This window comes from Xenopus laevis, chromosome 6L (assembly GCF_017654675.1).
Source record: "Xenopus laevis strain J_2021 chromosome 6L, Xenopus_laevis_v10.1, whole genome shotgun sequence".
NCBI classification, from domain to species: domain Eukaryota; kingdom Metazoa; phylum Chordata; class Amphibia; order Anura; family Pipidae; genus Xenopus; species Xenopus laevis.
This window is the reverse complement of record NC_054381.1, coordinates 29,163,145-29,179,678: the sequence shown is the minus strand read 5'-3', so window position 1 is coordinate 29,179,678 and position 16,534 is coordinate 29,163,145. Positions and strand designations below refer to the sequence as shown.

General features: G+C 39.9%; 1 protein-coding gene across 1 annotated transcript in view; it reads right to left on the bottom strand.

Moving 5' to 3' along the window:
* Positions 1-4,973: 4,973 nt before the first annotated feature.
* The window catches only part of abcb1.L (ATP binding cassette subfamily B member 1 L homeolog), a 43,965-nt gene continuing 32,404 nt past the window's right edge, over positions 4,974-16,534 (bottom strand). The window contains 14 exon segments of the mRNA NM_001087925.1: positions 4,974-5,579; positions 8,627-8,773; positions 9,143-9,349; positions 9,452-9,649; positions 9,860-10,016; positions 11,353-11,400; positions 11,403-11,409; positions 11,412-11,438; positions 11,441-11,493; positions 12,159-12,259; positions 12,616-12,819; positions 14,239-14,322; positions 15,197-15,274; positions 15,538-15,639. Coding sequence (NP_001081394.1) covers positions 5,379-5,579; positions 8,627-8,773; positions 9,143-9,349; positions 9,452-9,649; positions 9,860-10,016; positions 11,353-11,400; positions 11,403-11,409; positions 11,412-11,438; positions 11,441-11,493; positions 12,159-12,259; positions 12,616-12,819; positions 14,239-14,322; positions 15,197-15,274; positions 15,538-15,639 — 1,614 coding nt within the window. The 3' untranslated portion in view covers positions 4,974-5,378.

The window sequence follows — 16,534 nt, the reverse complement described above, 5'->3', positions numbered from 1 at the left end:
AAATATAATAGCATTGTGCCTATCTGTGCCTGTTGTACATCTACTTGTTCATCCTATGTATTCTAACACATTAAAGCTAATTTCCATATATTTATATTTATTTATTTATTTGAATGCTTGTCAATTCTTTTCTGTATTGTAAAAATGTAGAGTGCTGTGTATATCCATACATACATATAGTACATTCATTGACTCACCACTAGATGGAGACAGAGAATGAGGAACAGCTTTATACTAATTTGTGTAATTGCAGTAAAGTGCAATTTGTGTGACTGTGAATGTAAAATCCTGCCAAGTAAAAACTGATCAAAGGTCCATAATAATCCCAGGTTTTTCTAAAGAATTGTTCTATATACAGAGAATGTCTGGGCTGGCATCTCTCATGGTATGGTATCTCTCATGGTATTTATCACAGCTGCATAAACTTCATTCTTTGGTTTCAAATCCATCCTGCGCGTGTGTGCCATAGTAGTGCAGAAAGGGGAGCATCCCATCAAAAAGCAACCCAATGCCTGGGTGCCAATAATACATAATTAATATACAAAGTACAGCAGTCTGCAAGTCTTTTCAACAACACCCAAGTGTGTTTATTGGTTTGTTATGCTTCATCGACAGTTTTGCTCTATAACTTGGTTCAGAAACGTGACTTTTCGTTCACTGACTGTGACCTTTACCAAGGGAACAATTTATATCTTTTGCACCACTTAATACTAGGGATGCACCAAATCCACTATTTTGGATTCGGCCGAACCCCTGAATCCTTTGCCAAAATACCAAACCAAATCCTAATTTGCAAATGCAAATTAGGAGTGGGAAGGGAAAAACAGTTTTTACTTCCTTGTTTTGTGACAAAAAGTCACACATTTCCCTCCCGCCCCTAATTTGCATATGCGAGTTAGGATTCGGATTAGGTTCGGCCAGGCACAAGGATTCCTGAACCAAATCCTGGATTCGGTGCATCCCTACTTAATACATAACAGGCCTTATTTATATCCACAAGTGCACTGAGCAAAGTGAATTTTCAAGTACAATCACCATGTTTTTTCCCCACAATGCAGCATTTTACAGTGCATCGTTGTGGGTGCAAAGGGGCGATACTCTTGATGCAGTTTTGTTGTGTCTACCGCTCTTGAGTACAACTGCCAAAATTAACGCAACTTCACTCATGCTTTGTTACAAATTGCCTGTAGTCTTGTACAGCTGTACAGCAGCCCCTCTGTTATTTGCCAGAATCTACAGACAGACGGTCTGCTCCAGCCTGCATGTCTTGTTATTGTGTATGGAAGTGTTCACGCACACAGGCAGGTTAGAACATGGTCACGGTTATGAAACACACTCCAAACTGAACCAACATTGGTGGAATTTCACTCAGACCGGTAGTGATGAGCTTTATCATAGGTGTATGTCCTTGAAACTGTGACCAAAAGGCACTGAGAGAAACCATTTTGCATGTGGCAGTGCTGAGCGAGCTGTGGAACACAAACAACCCACCGTGATACTTTGTGTTATAATATAATATTATATTCCCTGTAGAGAACATGTGTTAACCGAACTATCACCACTAGGGGTCAATGTGCGTCACTATATATCCAAATTACCTATAGAAAAATGTTTGTGAAGATTCTCATTCATCCAGGTCATGGTAAATATATAGAAATAAGTCAAATCAACTGGACTTGCTGGGTTTTATCATAATCCACAAGGATGTCATTAGGTTAGGTGTTGACAGAAAAAGCAAGAATAAAGCAAGAATAGTTCAAATGTTCATTGAGTCCCATCAGGGCCATGGTGTTTAATCTTTCAATCCACGTCGTTTCTTTCTGAAGTAATATATATATATGTAGTCACCCCCTGTAGGGGGAATATTCACCATAGGAAGTGAAGTGGAGACTCGGGACGAGTGGAACAGGAGGCAGCAAACCAGACCACGAGCGGGAGTGCCCGCTGATTAGGAGCTTATCCTTATACATAACCGGAGGATCCTGTGAGTATAAGGGTAAGGGCACACGGGCAGATTCAGGGAGATTAGTCGCTCCACTTCTTCTGGGCGTCAATCTCCCCGAACTGCCTTCCTCTGCCTTTCCGCTGTCTAGAATGAAAAATCGCCAGCATGATGGCACTTGTAGCGCTTCATTTTCCGAGGTCGCCCAAAGTTTCCTCTTGAGGAAACACTGCACACTTAGCAGCCACATCCATGTCTGGAGTAATTACAAAACAGAAATGCTACTGAGTTGTTGTAGACTACAACCAGATCTGGACTGAGAATCAAATGAGGCCCTGGCATTTCAGGTACACAGAGGCCCAAACAGCCCCCACCCGAATAGTGACTTTCTATGGCACCTTATAGCAGCCCCTCTGGCATTTGCCAGAACCCACCGATTGCCAGTCCTGGTCTGAATACAATGCAATGGTTGGTAGAATAAGGACTTAGGGCTCTTACTGACGAGCGGTTGAAGCTGCGCTCCCCTGCGTTCCGTTTTTCTGTGTTCAGCCACAGGGGAGCGCAGGAGTAGACGCATTAAGCTTTTTTCAATGGGGCTGTACTCACACAGGCGCGTGTAGGCGCAGAACGCATAAAAAATGCAGCATGTTGCGTCTCCACCTGCGTTCAGCGCCTACACGCGCCTGTGTGAGTACAGCCCCATTGAAAAAAGCTTAATGTGTCTATTCCTGCGCTCCCCTGGGGCTGAACGCAGAAAAACGTAACGCAGGGGAGCACAGCTTCAACCGCTCGTGAGTAAGAGCCCTTACAGATATAACCAGCTTTTAGTTGGTCAGCTTGTTTAATTAGATAAACACAGTTGCACTTCTGAACACTTCTCCATCATATCCAAGCTACAAGAATAAAAAAGCACAATATTGAAGAGTGCCATGGGTTTCTTAGCACAGTAAGAACAATTTCGTATAACACCACTGCTGCTGAAATGATATAAGATAGCCAGGTATTCTGTTAATGACAGTCAGGACTCCAAATTTATACCTGAGGTGCAAATTATCCCTTTATTGGTGAGCGCATGGCTTTCCCATGTCTCAAACAGCACAGACTTTATCTTTGCATTCAAAGGAAAACTATACCCCCAAAATGAATACTTAAGCAACAGAGATTTTATATCAAATTAAGTGGTATATTAAATTATCTTACCAAACTGGAATATATATTTAAGTAAATATTGCCTTTTTACATCTCTTGCCTTGAACCACCGTTTCGTGATGGTCTGTGTGCTGCCTCAGAGATCACCTGACCAGAAATACTGCAGCTCTAACTGTAACAGGAAGAAGTGTTGAAGCAAAAGACAGAACTCTGTGTGTTTATTGGCTCATGTGACCTAACATGTATGGTTTGTTTGGTTTGTTTGTGTGCACTGTGAATTTTAGGATCCCAGGGGGAAGTCCTTATTTTTTAAAATGGCAGTTTTCTATTTATGATTACCCAATGGCACATACTACTAAAAAAAAGTATATTATTATGAAAATAATTTATTTGCATGAAGCAGGGTTTTACACATGAGCTGTTTTATGCAATATAATTTTATAGACCTACATTGTTTGAGGGGTATAGTTTCCTTTAAGTACTACAACAACCCCCCCCTGCAAAAAAGTTACATTATCAATAACCTGGGTACATCCCACTTGTGATTGCACTGAATATTACAAACTTTACTGCTGCACCTTGTGGCTGTAAATGTATCAATACAGCACCAATGCAAAGTACCTATAGCTTTCCATGCATAAAACAATTCAGTATACCTAATGCAAATCCAATGCAAGTCCACTTTACAAAATGTATGTTCTATGTGTGCTACTTAAAGGGCATGTAAAGTCTAAAATAGAATAAGGCTAGAAATGCTGTATTTTGTATATTAAATATAAACATGAACTTACTGCACCACAAGCCTAATCAAACCTTGTAGCTTTGTAACTTTGTTAAACATCTTTACAAGACCAAGACTGTGCACATGCTCAGTGTGGTCTGGGCTGCTTAGGGATCATCATAAACAAAGCTGCTTGAGTTCTGCATGGCTGGGAAGTAAGGCGGGGGCTCCCCCTGCTGTTCATAAGTATAATTGTTTCCCTGCTCAGCAGTTAGGGACCGTCTGACAATTCCTATCCACAGCAGTAAATGAAGGGAGAATTTCACAGCATACAGTCAGGTTTCTTATAAAAACGGTACACATTTTTTAATTAAAGTATATTGGAGATAGGTTTCTTTTTCATTAAAGAAAGTAAAATGTGATTATTTTTTTTTGCCAATACATGCCCTTTAATTTAAAGGTGAACAACCCCTTTAAAGTGATCAGCAATCTTATTACTACAAGTTACTTTCTGCCCATTCAAAAACCCTGGAGGTCTTCTTGAACCTCTAAAGACTGATGGCAAGACGTTTGAAGGGCCTTATTCCAAAATTATGACATAGACATATATATATATATCTTGGGACCTGGGATTTTCCGGAAGGAATCTGTCCATAATTTAGTTCTTCATGTTTTAAGTCTACTAGAAAATCATATAAACATTAAATAAACCCAATAGGCTGGTTTTGCTTCCAATAAGGATTAATTATATCTTAGTTTGGATCAAGTACAAGGTACTGTTTTGTTATTACCGGAAAAAAGGAAATAAGATTTGAATTATTTGGCTAAAATGGCGTCTATGGGAGACGGGCTTTCTGTAATTCAGAGCTTTCTGGATAATGGGTTTACGGATAACAGATCCCATACCTGTGGTTTTAAGCAGATTTATTTATTTTTTTGTTGGTTTCAGTTTTTTTAGCAATGCCGAATTATTAGAATAAATTGGTGATTCATAGGGTCCGGTGATGGTCCGGATGTTTATTCACACTACACACATATGAAACACATACACACAAACTCACACACACACTGCCAATGAAAGCCGTGCTGACCATTATGCACATCTTTCACAGAAAGTTTTTTGGCGTGAATACGTTTGTATATACAGAACAAGTCATGACAAAAGAGCTAAGCAAACTTTAATCAAGGACTTGCCTGATTAATAAAAAGCAAGAAATACTTGGAACGTAAGGCAGGAGTGCTTGATGCGCATCACACAGAAATAATTATCAAATAATTGAGGTATTGTACATAGAAAAATATGAACGGTATATAAAAGTATTGATAAGGCAAATAATTAGTATACATTTCCTGAAATAACAAAAACATATGTTCCCCCCCCAACTGTGATCTTTCTCGTTCTTTTCAGGTTATACGGACTGACACTATCCGTAGTAGTCGGAGTCACAAGGAGTGACACGAGCAGTAGATTTCTCACTGTTTAGCAGCAACTGGACAGGAAACAGGATCCATCTTTGTGAGTGGCGTTTCCTGAGTGGCGGTGTCAGGTTGTAATCGGCTCTTCTCTCAGGAGTGGCCAAGCTGTATAGTCACTAAAGAAAAGTAAACGCCCTTGAGCTGAAGGAGCTGCTGATGTGTCCCTTGCTCTACCACCTTTCCATTCTGTATGACGGCTATTTTATCTGCATTCTGTATGGTCGATAGTCGATGAGCGATGACAATACACGTGCGGCCCATTCTGGCTTTGTCCAGTGCTTCTTGCACAACCTGTTGGTTTCAACAGAAACGAGTAGTTATTGTGAGTTGCTTGACGTGAAGGAACAGTTCAGTGTAAAAATAAAAACTGGGTAAATAGATTGACTGTGTAAAATAAAAAATGTGTCTAATATAGTTAGTTAGCCAAAAATGTAATGTATAATAAAGGCTGGAGTGACTGGATGTGTAACATAATAGCTAGAACACTACTTCCTGCTTTTCAGCTCTCTAACTCTGAGTTAGTCAGTGACTTGAAGGGGGGCCACATGGGACATAAATGTTCAGTGAGTTTGCAATTGATCCTCAGCATTCAGCTCAGATTCAAAAGCAACAGTTATGGCCCCCTCTCAAGTGAGTGATTGGTTACTGCCTGGTAACCAATCAGTGGAAACCAAGAGAGCTGCAAAGCAGGAAGTAGTGTTCTGGCTATTATGTTAGACATCCAGTCACTCCAGCCTTTATACATTACATTTCTGGCAAATTAACTATATTAGAAACGTTTTTTATTTTGCACAGCCTATTTACCCAGTTTTTATTTTTACACTGAACTGTTCCTTGAACAAAAAAGCTGCTCTAGTAGGGTCTCTGCCCTGTCCCCAGGCCTGACATCACAGCAGCAATAAGACATGACTGAATCAGACGCAGGAAAGTAACTGGGAGCCAGGGTGGGGTTATAGGCTTACATTTATAAAGTAAGACTATTGCAGGGTTTGAGGTGATACTGGCTCATTCCTGTAGATAAGATATGTGAGTATCGCATTAAGGGGGCTATTTATTAAAGTCCAAATGCCAAAAACTCAAAAAAATTTGATTTTTTTTGAGATTTATTATACCCTGTGGATGGAAAAGTCAGAATCTGAAAATCTTCGAATCTTAGACCTGGCGAGGTTGTATATAAGTCAATGGGAGAGGTCCCAGAGAGAGTTTCTGTGGTCTGCACTGGATTTAGCCCAAAAATCAGACTATTTTAGGCTTTTCAGGTAAACTTCGATTCGGAGGAAAAAAAAACCCCAAAAAAACCCCTACGATTTGGAGTTTTTACCTGATACAAAAAAAATTGTGCTTTTATTAATAATAAATGAGGTCCAATAGTGTATCCTAGTTTGGTTGGACATTTTAATCTTAAATACTCAGTCAAAATTCGGATTCTGATAAATGGGCCCTTAGTGGAATGGCACATATTACACTAGGGGGCAGATTCACTCGGTGCGAATTTTCACCTGTGAAGACTTCACCAGACTCCGTGCCACTTCACCAGGTGCAAATTCCTTACCACTATGTTAATTCACTAAAATGTGAAGTTAAGTCACGGTAGCCGAATGCTGGCGATGTTTCACTAGAGTTAATTTGTCAGTGTGAGCATTTCATCTCCCTGCGGATGTTATTTCTGCCAAATTTTCACTAGCGCCGACAACTTCGCCCTTTAGTAAATCTGATGGGGCTGACCCTACCATTACAACCATCGTGAGTTCCCTAATTGCCTATTCCTCCATTCTGTCAGCACAAGCTAAAGTTGAGCATGGGTTAAAACGCACCTGGTGCTATTGACGTAATGTGCTGAAAGGCTCTAGTTTTCTACTTGTCTTAGTGGTAGTTTCTATACAGTCTATGATTTCTTGTATAGGTACATAATATAGTGAATAAAGTACCCCCTATTGTAAAATATAAGGATATTATAAGTCAGCAAAGAGTTCCATGACCATATAAAGCACGAGGCCTTGGATCTCCGAGGTAACTTCTAATATCCTCATATTTTTCAACAAGGGGTACTTTATTTATTATAATACACAAATTTCAGTGAGTCATGTGACAAAAATGACATCACTACTCACCGTTTATAACTGATGATGTCACTAGTGACCGTTTATAAGGATACAATTTACAAGATATTCATGGCTTTCGTGTATTATATGTATATTATCAACTGAATAACATGAAAATAAAATTTAAGCTAATTGTTTTGTTATTACATGTTTTTATGGGTGGGGCTTCTCCAATCTGAGACAACCAATCAGAAAGTAAAAGGAACAGTAACAACAAAAAATGAAAGTCTTTTAAAGTAATGAAAATATAAAGTACTGTCATGCTGTTCTGTTAAACCTGATGTGTTTGCTTCAGAAACTCTATAATAGTTTATGTAAATAAGCTGCTGTGTAGCCATGGGGGCAGCCATTCAAAGCTGAAAAAGGAAAAAAGGATACACAGCAGATAACAGATATACTCTGTATTATACAATGGGATTCTTCAGAACTTATCTGTTATCTACTGTCTCCTGTGATTGAATGGCCACACCGCAGCCATATATAAACTATAGTTGTATTTCTGAAGCAAACCCACCATTTTTACCTATGCAAGGCAACACTGCATTGTATTGTCATTCCTTTAAAACACTTTATGGTGTTACTGTTGCATTAAAGGGCATGTAAAGTCTAAAATAGAATAAGGCTAGAAATGCTGTATTTTGTATACTAAATATAAACATGAACTTACTGCACCACAAGCCTAATCAAACAAATGATTTATGCTTTCAAAGTTGGCTACAGGGGGTCACCATCTTGTAACTTTGTTAAACATCTTTGCAAGACTAAGACTGTGCACATGCTCAGTGTGGTCTGGGCTGCTTAGGGATCGTCATAAACAAAGCTGCTTGAGTTCTGCATGGCTGGGAAGTAAGGCGGGGGCTCCCCCTGCTGTTCATAAGTATGATTGTTTCCCTGCTCAGCAGTTAGGGACCGTCTGACAATTCCTATCCACAGCAGTAAATGAAGGGAGAATTTCACTGAATACAGTCAGGTTTCTTATAAAAACGGTACACATTTTTTAATTTAAGTATATTGGAGATAGGTTTCTTTTTCATTAGAGAAAGTAAAAATGGGATTTTATTTTTTTGCCTTTACATGCCCTTTAATCAGTGAACTGCAGTTTCCCACTTGAATGGGTGCAGAAGTGTCTTCCTAGATCAGGAAATGTCTATTTCCTCATCTATATGTAAGTGTAAAATTCCCTTTATTTTAATTGTATTTACGCAGAGAATGTGAATGTGCCTGTGCCGACATTACCTTTTCACTTTCTGTGTCGAGCGCAGAGGTGGCCTCGTCCAGCAGAAGGATTTTGGGTTTCCGAATCAGAGCCCTTGCTATGGCTATACGCTGCTTCTGTCCCCCTGAGAGCTGGGTGCCTTTATCTCCCACGCGGGTGTTGTATTTCTAATATCAGACGGGAGAAATGAGAAAGTTAACAAAACTGTATGAAGGATATTCGCCAGGAAACGTCTGCTCAGTAAAGCAGCAGGAGGATGATGGATACATCTTGTTGGATAATTGAGTACCTGTTTAATGGCAGACAAATATTTAGGTTTCCGCCTCCGGCATGACGGCACCTAGAACACTGATCATGAAACCTTGCCCCAAAAACATGTAAATCGGCTCGTTATATATTTAAACTTTGTGTATGAATGAGGGATTGTAAGCTCCACTGGGGCAAGGATTGATGTGAATGATGTATAATTACAACAATTCAACAAAAAAGTCAATGTTTTGTTTCCAGTGTTCCAAGCAGCCCCGCAGGCAACTTACATCAGTAAGAGATTCGATGAAGCTGTGGATGTTGGCTTCCTTAGCTGCTGTTTCTATTTCTTCTTGCGTCACTTTTCTGTTGTTATCCCCGTAAGCGATATTGTCACCAATGCTGCAGTCAAACAAAATGGGCTCCTGGGAGACGATTCCCATCTGCGCCCTCACCCACTGGATGTTCAGATTCCTCACAGAAAGGCCGTCTACCAACTAGACACAAGCACGTGATTAGTATGGAGACAATCGGGCCCTGTTGATACTAATGCTGCAGATTTAGCCTTGGAAATGTTTCTCACGGGCAAATAAACTTACCACTTCTCCTTCAAACGGGTCATAGAATCTCTCCAGTAGTGACACGGTCGTACTCTTTCCACAGCCGCTGCTTCCAACCAGGGCCAGCGTCTCCCCTTGCTTTACGGAGATATCCAGTCCCTGCAGCACTGTTATGTCTGGCCGTGTAGGGTAGTTAAAATTAACCCCTTTGAATACCACGTTCCCACTGCAGTTTTTCTGAAATGAATGAGCACATGACAGTGTCAGTCAATCATCCTACTGGGTACTAAAGGGTTCACGTAAATGACAAATGGAGATATAAACACATTCAAAGGGAAATATACAATTTATAGGGTTTAATCCTCCATTGTGCCTATATCTTTATCCAGTATAAAGAGTCTTGGGGCCATTGCCTGGCTGTAATGTGATCACTCAGCTATTACTTACTGGTTTCTCGCCCTGGTCGCTGTAGCTGTCAATCTGTGGGACTCTCTCCAACAAGCTGAATATATGAGCCGCTGAAATCATGGCTTTAGTATAGTCAGGGGCAAAGGAGCTGGTCTGGCCTAAGGCCATGGCACCAAACACAATGGCTGAGAAGACCCTAAGAAAAAAACATGCTTTATATAACCACTTATCTTATTAAATGTCTAGGAGAATGATTATTTTATGTTGAATATATTTTATATTTTGAATATTATATTCAAATGATTCAAACATTTCAAACAGTACTTACAGCATTAGGTGGAAAATTTTGATTTTTTTTTTTTGCATTTATCAGTTCCCCCCATTAGTAAATTAGGCCTTTTGTATCTATGCATAGGGTCATAGGGCCACTTCCAAATCTCTAATTCACACATACATACACATATATAATGAAGAAATGACCAGCAACACTGAGATATCTCGTGAATCACTGAAGGGTGTATTAAAAATCACACGAAAAGGCTTTTCATGTGATTTTTAGTACGCCTTTCAGTAATTCACAAGATATCTCGGTGTTGCTGGTCATTTCTTCATTATCTAATTTATTTACATTGCACTCGAGGCAAACTTTAAAATTGGAGTGCTGCCCACACAAAGATATATATATATAGAGCAAAGAACCGGCACTCATGATACTGGGGTCATCGGTGCCTGGGTGCAGTCCTCAATCAGTAGAATCGATGGAAATGTTAGAGATCGCACTCAGGTCTTAAGTGTAGTAAGAAGATTTTTATTGTGGACAATCGCTGACGTTTCGGCTGATACAACAGCCTTTCTCAAGTCAGCGATTGTCCACAATAAAAATCTTCTTACTACACTTAAGACCTGCGAGTACGATCTCTAACATTTCCACACATATATATATATATATATATATACTGACTTTTCCCCCTCTTTGCTGCTCCATTCTATCTAACCCCTACTGCCAGTCTGTCTTCCTGTTCTACATTCTGGTCTGACACACTGGTCTAAGGGGCCAGACCCATTGGGAAAGGACTGCAGACTTAAGCATTCCTTGTCGGATGAGATTTTCCAGTCCCAGACCAAAAAGTGCTGCAAACCCGCCTGAGTATGGCCAGTTGCATTGACTGTTTCAAAGTGAGACCAAGTAGCTGCCCACTCATACTGTCTGCCTTACAATGTCTCTTGTGCTCCAGTGCTGTAACCCCTTTGTCCCTCTTTTGTAACCCCCCCTCTTTTTTCTGCTTAAGACCATCTACTATTTATTCTCCCCCATCTTCTGATCCTCTGCCTTCCTTCCCTATCTAATTTTCCACCCCATCTAAACCATCACACTTCAGCTCCACCTGTTACTATGAATCCTGCATGTGCTAGCATATGGACAAGAAGATGCAAACCTTGTACCCATTTAATGATTCCACATCAAAAGCAGCATCCACAGATTCTGCTGGAAAGAGAATCCGTGCAAAGGTACAGAGAACAGAAATACTTACAGAAAAACCTCATCAAACTGCATTAAGCCTTCAGCCACTAAATAGGCTCCAAAACGGAAACACCCAGCATAGGCAAAGTACATGATGGCTTGAGACAGACCGTAGGTCAATCCATGGAGATGGGCTTTCTTAATAGAATTCCTTGAAGAAAAACATATTTTAGGTAGGAATACATGCAGGAATAGTCCATTAGACCAAGGATTGATAGGGTGGGTGTACACTGTTACTTAAATACACAAAAAACAGCTATAGTAGAATACTTTCACACTCTTTGTACATCAGGGCCAACCTTGTGGCATGCTGACTGAAGGGCCACCATGCCTTTGTTTTAATATATGCCTTTCTACCTGAAATATTCAGCTGAATGTATAATTACTTGTCTTCTTCCCTTTGCTCGAGTAGGGGGCCATTGCTTCAGCTTGCTTCTTAAGCCTCCATTTTTCATAAACTAACTGGATACCTTCATTCCTACCTCCCCTATCCCCCCTGTAATGTTACAGCCTCCTTACAGGCAGTCAGCACTGGGTGGAGCTCTGTGTCAGGCAGCTAAAGATGGAATAGCTGCAATAGGAACCAACCTATGTTTGCTTGTAGCCTGGGCACAGAGATAACATTATGGTGGTACAGGCCTCCTGTGTGACTTGAAGCAAATTTAGAGTCTGGCCAACAAAAGCTACCAATAGCAACATTTTATAGCTATTTGTAGCCCGGTCTGGTCCAGCTATGTTGTAAACAAAAGACCAGACACCACTCCACAGATATAAGACTTATCTGGTGCAATGCCGCCATTGTGATTATACCATTACCTGTAAGGCCCTTCCAGACTTTTCTCATACATCGCTTCAAATTTCCTCTCTCGGGTCAGGGACACAACAGTTCTGATATTCAAAACAGCATCGGTTGAAATCTTGTAAGGAAAGAAATTCCAGGAATAAATACAGTGTTTCTCTGTTACATATCCGGGAGCGACTTTTTCCAAAGTGAAATTGTCACCGCGCAAACACAACCGTTTCATTACAAGTTCACATCAATGCAGGAAACCTTTCCCCCACTGTCATATATAAGGATATTAAGAGTAACCAAGGATATAGCTGACGTTATTAATGGTTTTTATTCAGGTTCTTTTTCTCTTCTATTTTCTAATACAGCAAAGGCTGCAACTGTCATTTTCTCTTCTATTCTCAAAAACAACAAAACCAGAGGCTGCTTTCACATTATATCCTGTTGCTTTTCATCTGTAGGTGCAGATTTCTAGTAACTCACCTTTCCTGCTTTTTCAAGTTCCTTTTTGTCCTTTTTTGCATGTCCAGCGAACATTTTCATTTCCACCAGGGCTGCAGCAGCGATGACTGGAACAATCGCCAAAATGAGAAGGGTCAATTGCCATCCGTAAATAAATGATATGATGATGGCTGTGCCCAGATTTGCTACATTCTGAGCAAGCAAAGCCAGTCTGGTTCCGGTTGCCTGGTGGAGGGAACATATTCAAAATTTTGTAACAATAATTTGTTCAGAGAAAGACCTGCTACCCTCACAAATGATTAAAGGTTTCATGCTTTCACAAAGGTTCAGGGGTCCATAAACCTGGCACTTTCTATGATGTACTTGTGTATGGCATTCAGCACGGGTCTATAAAAGGAACCTGGAAGTTGCGGGCAGGTTACATCACTAGGAGGCACTATTCTTAAGCTGGTTATAGACAGTTAAAAATTGTATGTCTGCTACCGATATGATCTTTCAATGTATTGCCTATCTGACGATATCAGTGGGTGACTGACTCACTACTATTTGTTGGACCTGACTTTCATACGATTGAAATGGCCAGAACATCCTCTTATTTGTTCCTTTAACTACTTATTTTAATCTGAATGGTTAATGGTAGATCGTCACACAAAGAATAAAATCTGCACATCTATGGCCATTTTAAGGGGCATATCTAATTAGATTATTTTATACCAAAAGCCTCTCTTTCTGGGTGGCAACCAAAGTAATAGAGGGAGTTTATTTGCACCACAAAATATTCAGTTCAGTCCAAAGATTCCTGGTTCCACTGATGGGACAAAGTGCAATGGCACTCAAAGCAAAGTTGGAAAATGCCCCTCTGTTCTTGCTGTTACTATTATTACCCACAGTGCACCTGCATTCAGTTCTTTTCCTATTTATCGCTAGTCTCGGTTCTGCCTGTATCTGATCTTCTGATATACATATATGCCATCCTAGTTGGTTCACACAGTGCAGTGTGCCAAGTGGAACACATTGGTGGGACCAGTACGGTTTTTGGAGAAACTTCTAATGAATCACCCCAAAGCTTTTTAAACCACATTCCTTTTGTATTTAAAATGCACTGGCACATTCTTGTTTCTTGCACAATATGTCTCCTTAGAGGCTAATGGCACACACTGCAGGTGGAGAAAGCACAGTGTGTGCCAATAACCTTTACTTGGTTCAGGAAAGCACTGGTTTTATAGTTACAAAGCTACATATAATTAGTAATTGAATTTAAGATTAGACTGCCTGAATTCTGTTTATAAAGATTGAAGTGAAATAGCTCTCGGAAACGTTTGCTTATAACCTTCTAAACCCAAATCTGTAGCCATTAACTGTAGTCCTGCTGCCATTAAATGCTCGACAGCTTAATTATTAATTGAGTGCCCAGCGGGGGTTTGTTAGGTTTCTACGTTTTGGATTAAAAACCAGCTGATTTGTCATGGGCATCAAATATTGGATTTTAATTCAATACAAAATGTGGTAATTATTATAAAACAGCTTTAATATTAATTTTGATGGGACAAAATAGAGAATTTTGTGTTGTAGAAAATTGGAAAATGTACACATATATACTGAATATATCAGTGGTATGAAACTCAGCAAGTGCATAGGACGTACCCCTTGAACTTGTGAAGCATCAGTGGCAAGCCTTGTCGTCAGTGCCCCCGTACTGTTCTTGGAGTCATCAAACCAGCCGATTTCCTTCAATGAAAAACAGACGTTACCAATAGAGATACTAGTGGTTCCCCATATCTATGCATGTTTGCCTTCAGCCATTCACCTATACGGCACATCCAAATAAACAAATATATAGGTGAGAGAAGCCTGTATATTTATTACAGGCACAGAGGCAATATTCACCATATCAAGTACAAGGTACTGTTTTATTATTACAGAGAAAAAGGGCATAATTAAAAAAAGAAAAATTAGAATCATTCACTTGAAATGGACTCTATGGAAGATGACCTTTCTGTAATTGCAAGCTTTCTGGATACTGAGTTTCAGGATTAGAGATCCCAAAGCTGTACTTAACGTCAGGGAAATTACTGCTCGCGATCATTTTTATTCAAGTCTGAGCCTTTAAGCAACACTGATATGTAACCTTTTACTTCCCAACACCTGCAGTGCTATATCATTCCAGTTATAGGCACTAGTGCAAGCCTCGGTTATGTTCTGGCTTTGCTTGGAAGCTCTCACTCAAGAGACACAGGGGCTCATTTATCAACACTGGGTAGATTTGCCCATGGACAGTAACTAGGGTTGTCACCTTTTCTGCAAATAAATACTGGCCTTCCTATATATTTGCATTTTTCCCCTATTAATAACATTGGGATCAACCATAATTTTTACCGGCCAGGCCGGTAAAGTACGGGCCAGGAGGCAACCCTAGCAGTAACCCATAACAACCAATCACATTGCTGAATTCATTGTTCTATTTGCAGCTGGCTTTAAAAAGCTATTCAAATGTGCCCAGTGTTGATAAATGAGCCCCACAGGGTTGCTAATTATAGGAAGCACCTAAGATGAAAAAACTGTACCATTTGTTGAGTGTGTAAATGTTCCTGTAGTCACATACCTGTCTTAACATGGATTTGAAACTCCCAAGTCGCAGTCTCATAGTAAGAATTTCTCCAGCTTTCCCAAAGGTGAATCCCTGTCAGAAGGAACAATATGGACAACATTTGTACAGATTAATTGTCCCTGGAAAGTGCATCAGGCTTTTCATGCTGAGTAAGACATGGTTAATGCTGTGAGTATAGCTGATTGTGGTGCTGCCTTGCCTATTATCTAACAGCTTTTCTAGGCACAAACAGTGGTATTTTATAATGTGATTATCATAAACAGCATCACACTACACACACACAAAGTAATAGACTGTTCCATGTGTTCTGCAGAGTGATATACAGTATAACTTACCTGCAGGAAGAATGTAATGAAGGATACCCCACCAAGTGCCAAAAACAGCAAAGAGTACATGGAGCTTTCAGATCTCATTTGTGAAACTGGACCAGCAAACACCTGCAAACAGGACAGATCTTAGATTTTTACAAAGAGATACATATAACACATGGGGCCTGTGTGGCTCATTGTGGGCACAACATTTTGATGTGGTGTAGCTAGATGTTAACCTTTCCTTCTCCTTTAAGGAAGTAGAGCTATTTTACTAATAATGTATTGAAATTGCTTATTTATTTAGGTCCCTTGCAACTGCAGAGTCTGCTTCCTCTTTAGTTACACCCCTGAAAACTTAAACGACCAAACAAAAATACTTGCCTCTAGTTATAACATCACCAATATTTCATTGTACTTATTGTTAGTGACCTAGATGCAGAGCATGGTGCGCTAATGCTCAAGGGAGACATGTACTTTACATATTCCTGTAATCAGTTTTCAGAAACAGGGTGCAATCCATTAATGGAAAGTACCAAAGTATACTTGATTAGGAACACTGACAGTATGCATTGTTTCATTGTTTATATGATGGTAAGAGTGTGTATACAATATATTCTAAGCATACTATAATGGGTTGTGCGCTAGGTCACTTGCTATTTGTAGATGCATGCAGAAGGAAGACTTAAAAGGATCCTGTCATCGGAAAACATGTTTTTTTTCAAAACGCATCAGTTAATAGTGCTACTCTAGCAGAATTTTGCACTGAAATTAATTTCTCAAAAGAGCAAACAGATTTTTTTATATTAAATTTTGAAATCTGACATGGGGCTAGACATTTTGTCAATTTCCCAGCTGCCCCCAGTCATGTGACTTGTGCCTGCACTTTAGGAGAGAAATGCTTTCTGGCAGGCTGCTGTTTTTCCTTCTCAATGTAACTGAATGTGTCTCAGTGGGACATGGGTTTTTACTATTGAGTGTTGTTCTTAGATCTATCAGGCAGCTGTTATCTTGTGTTAGGGAG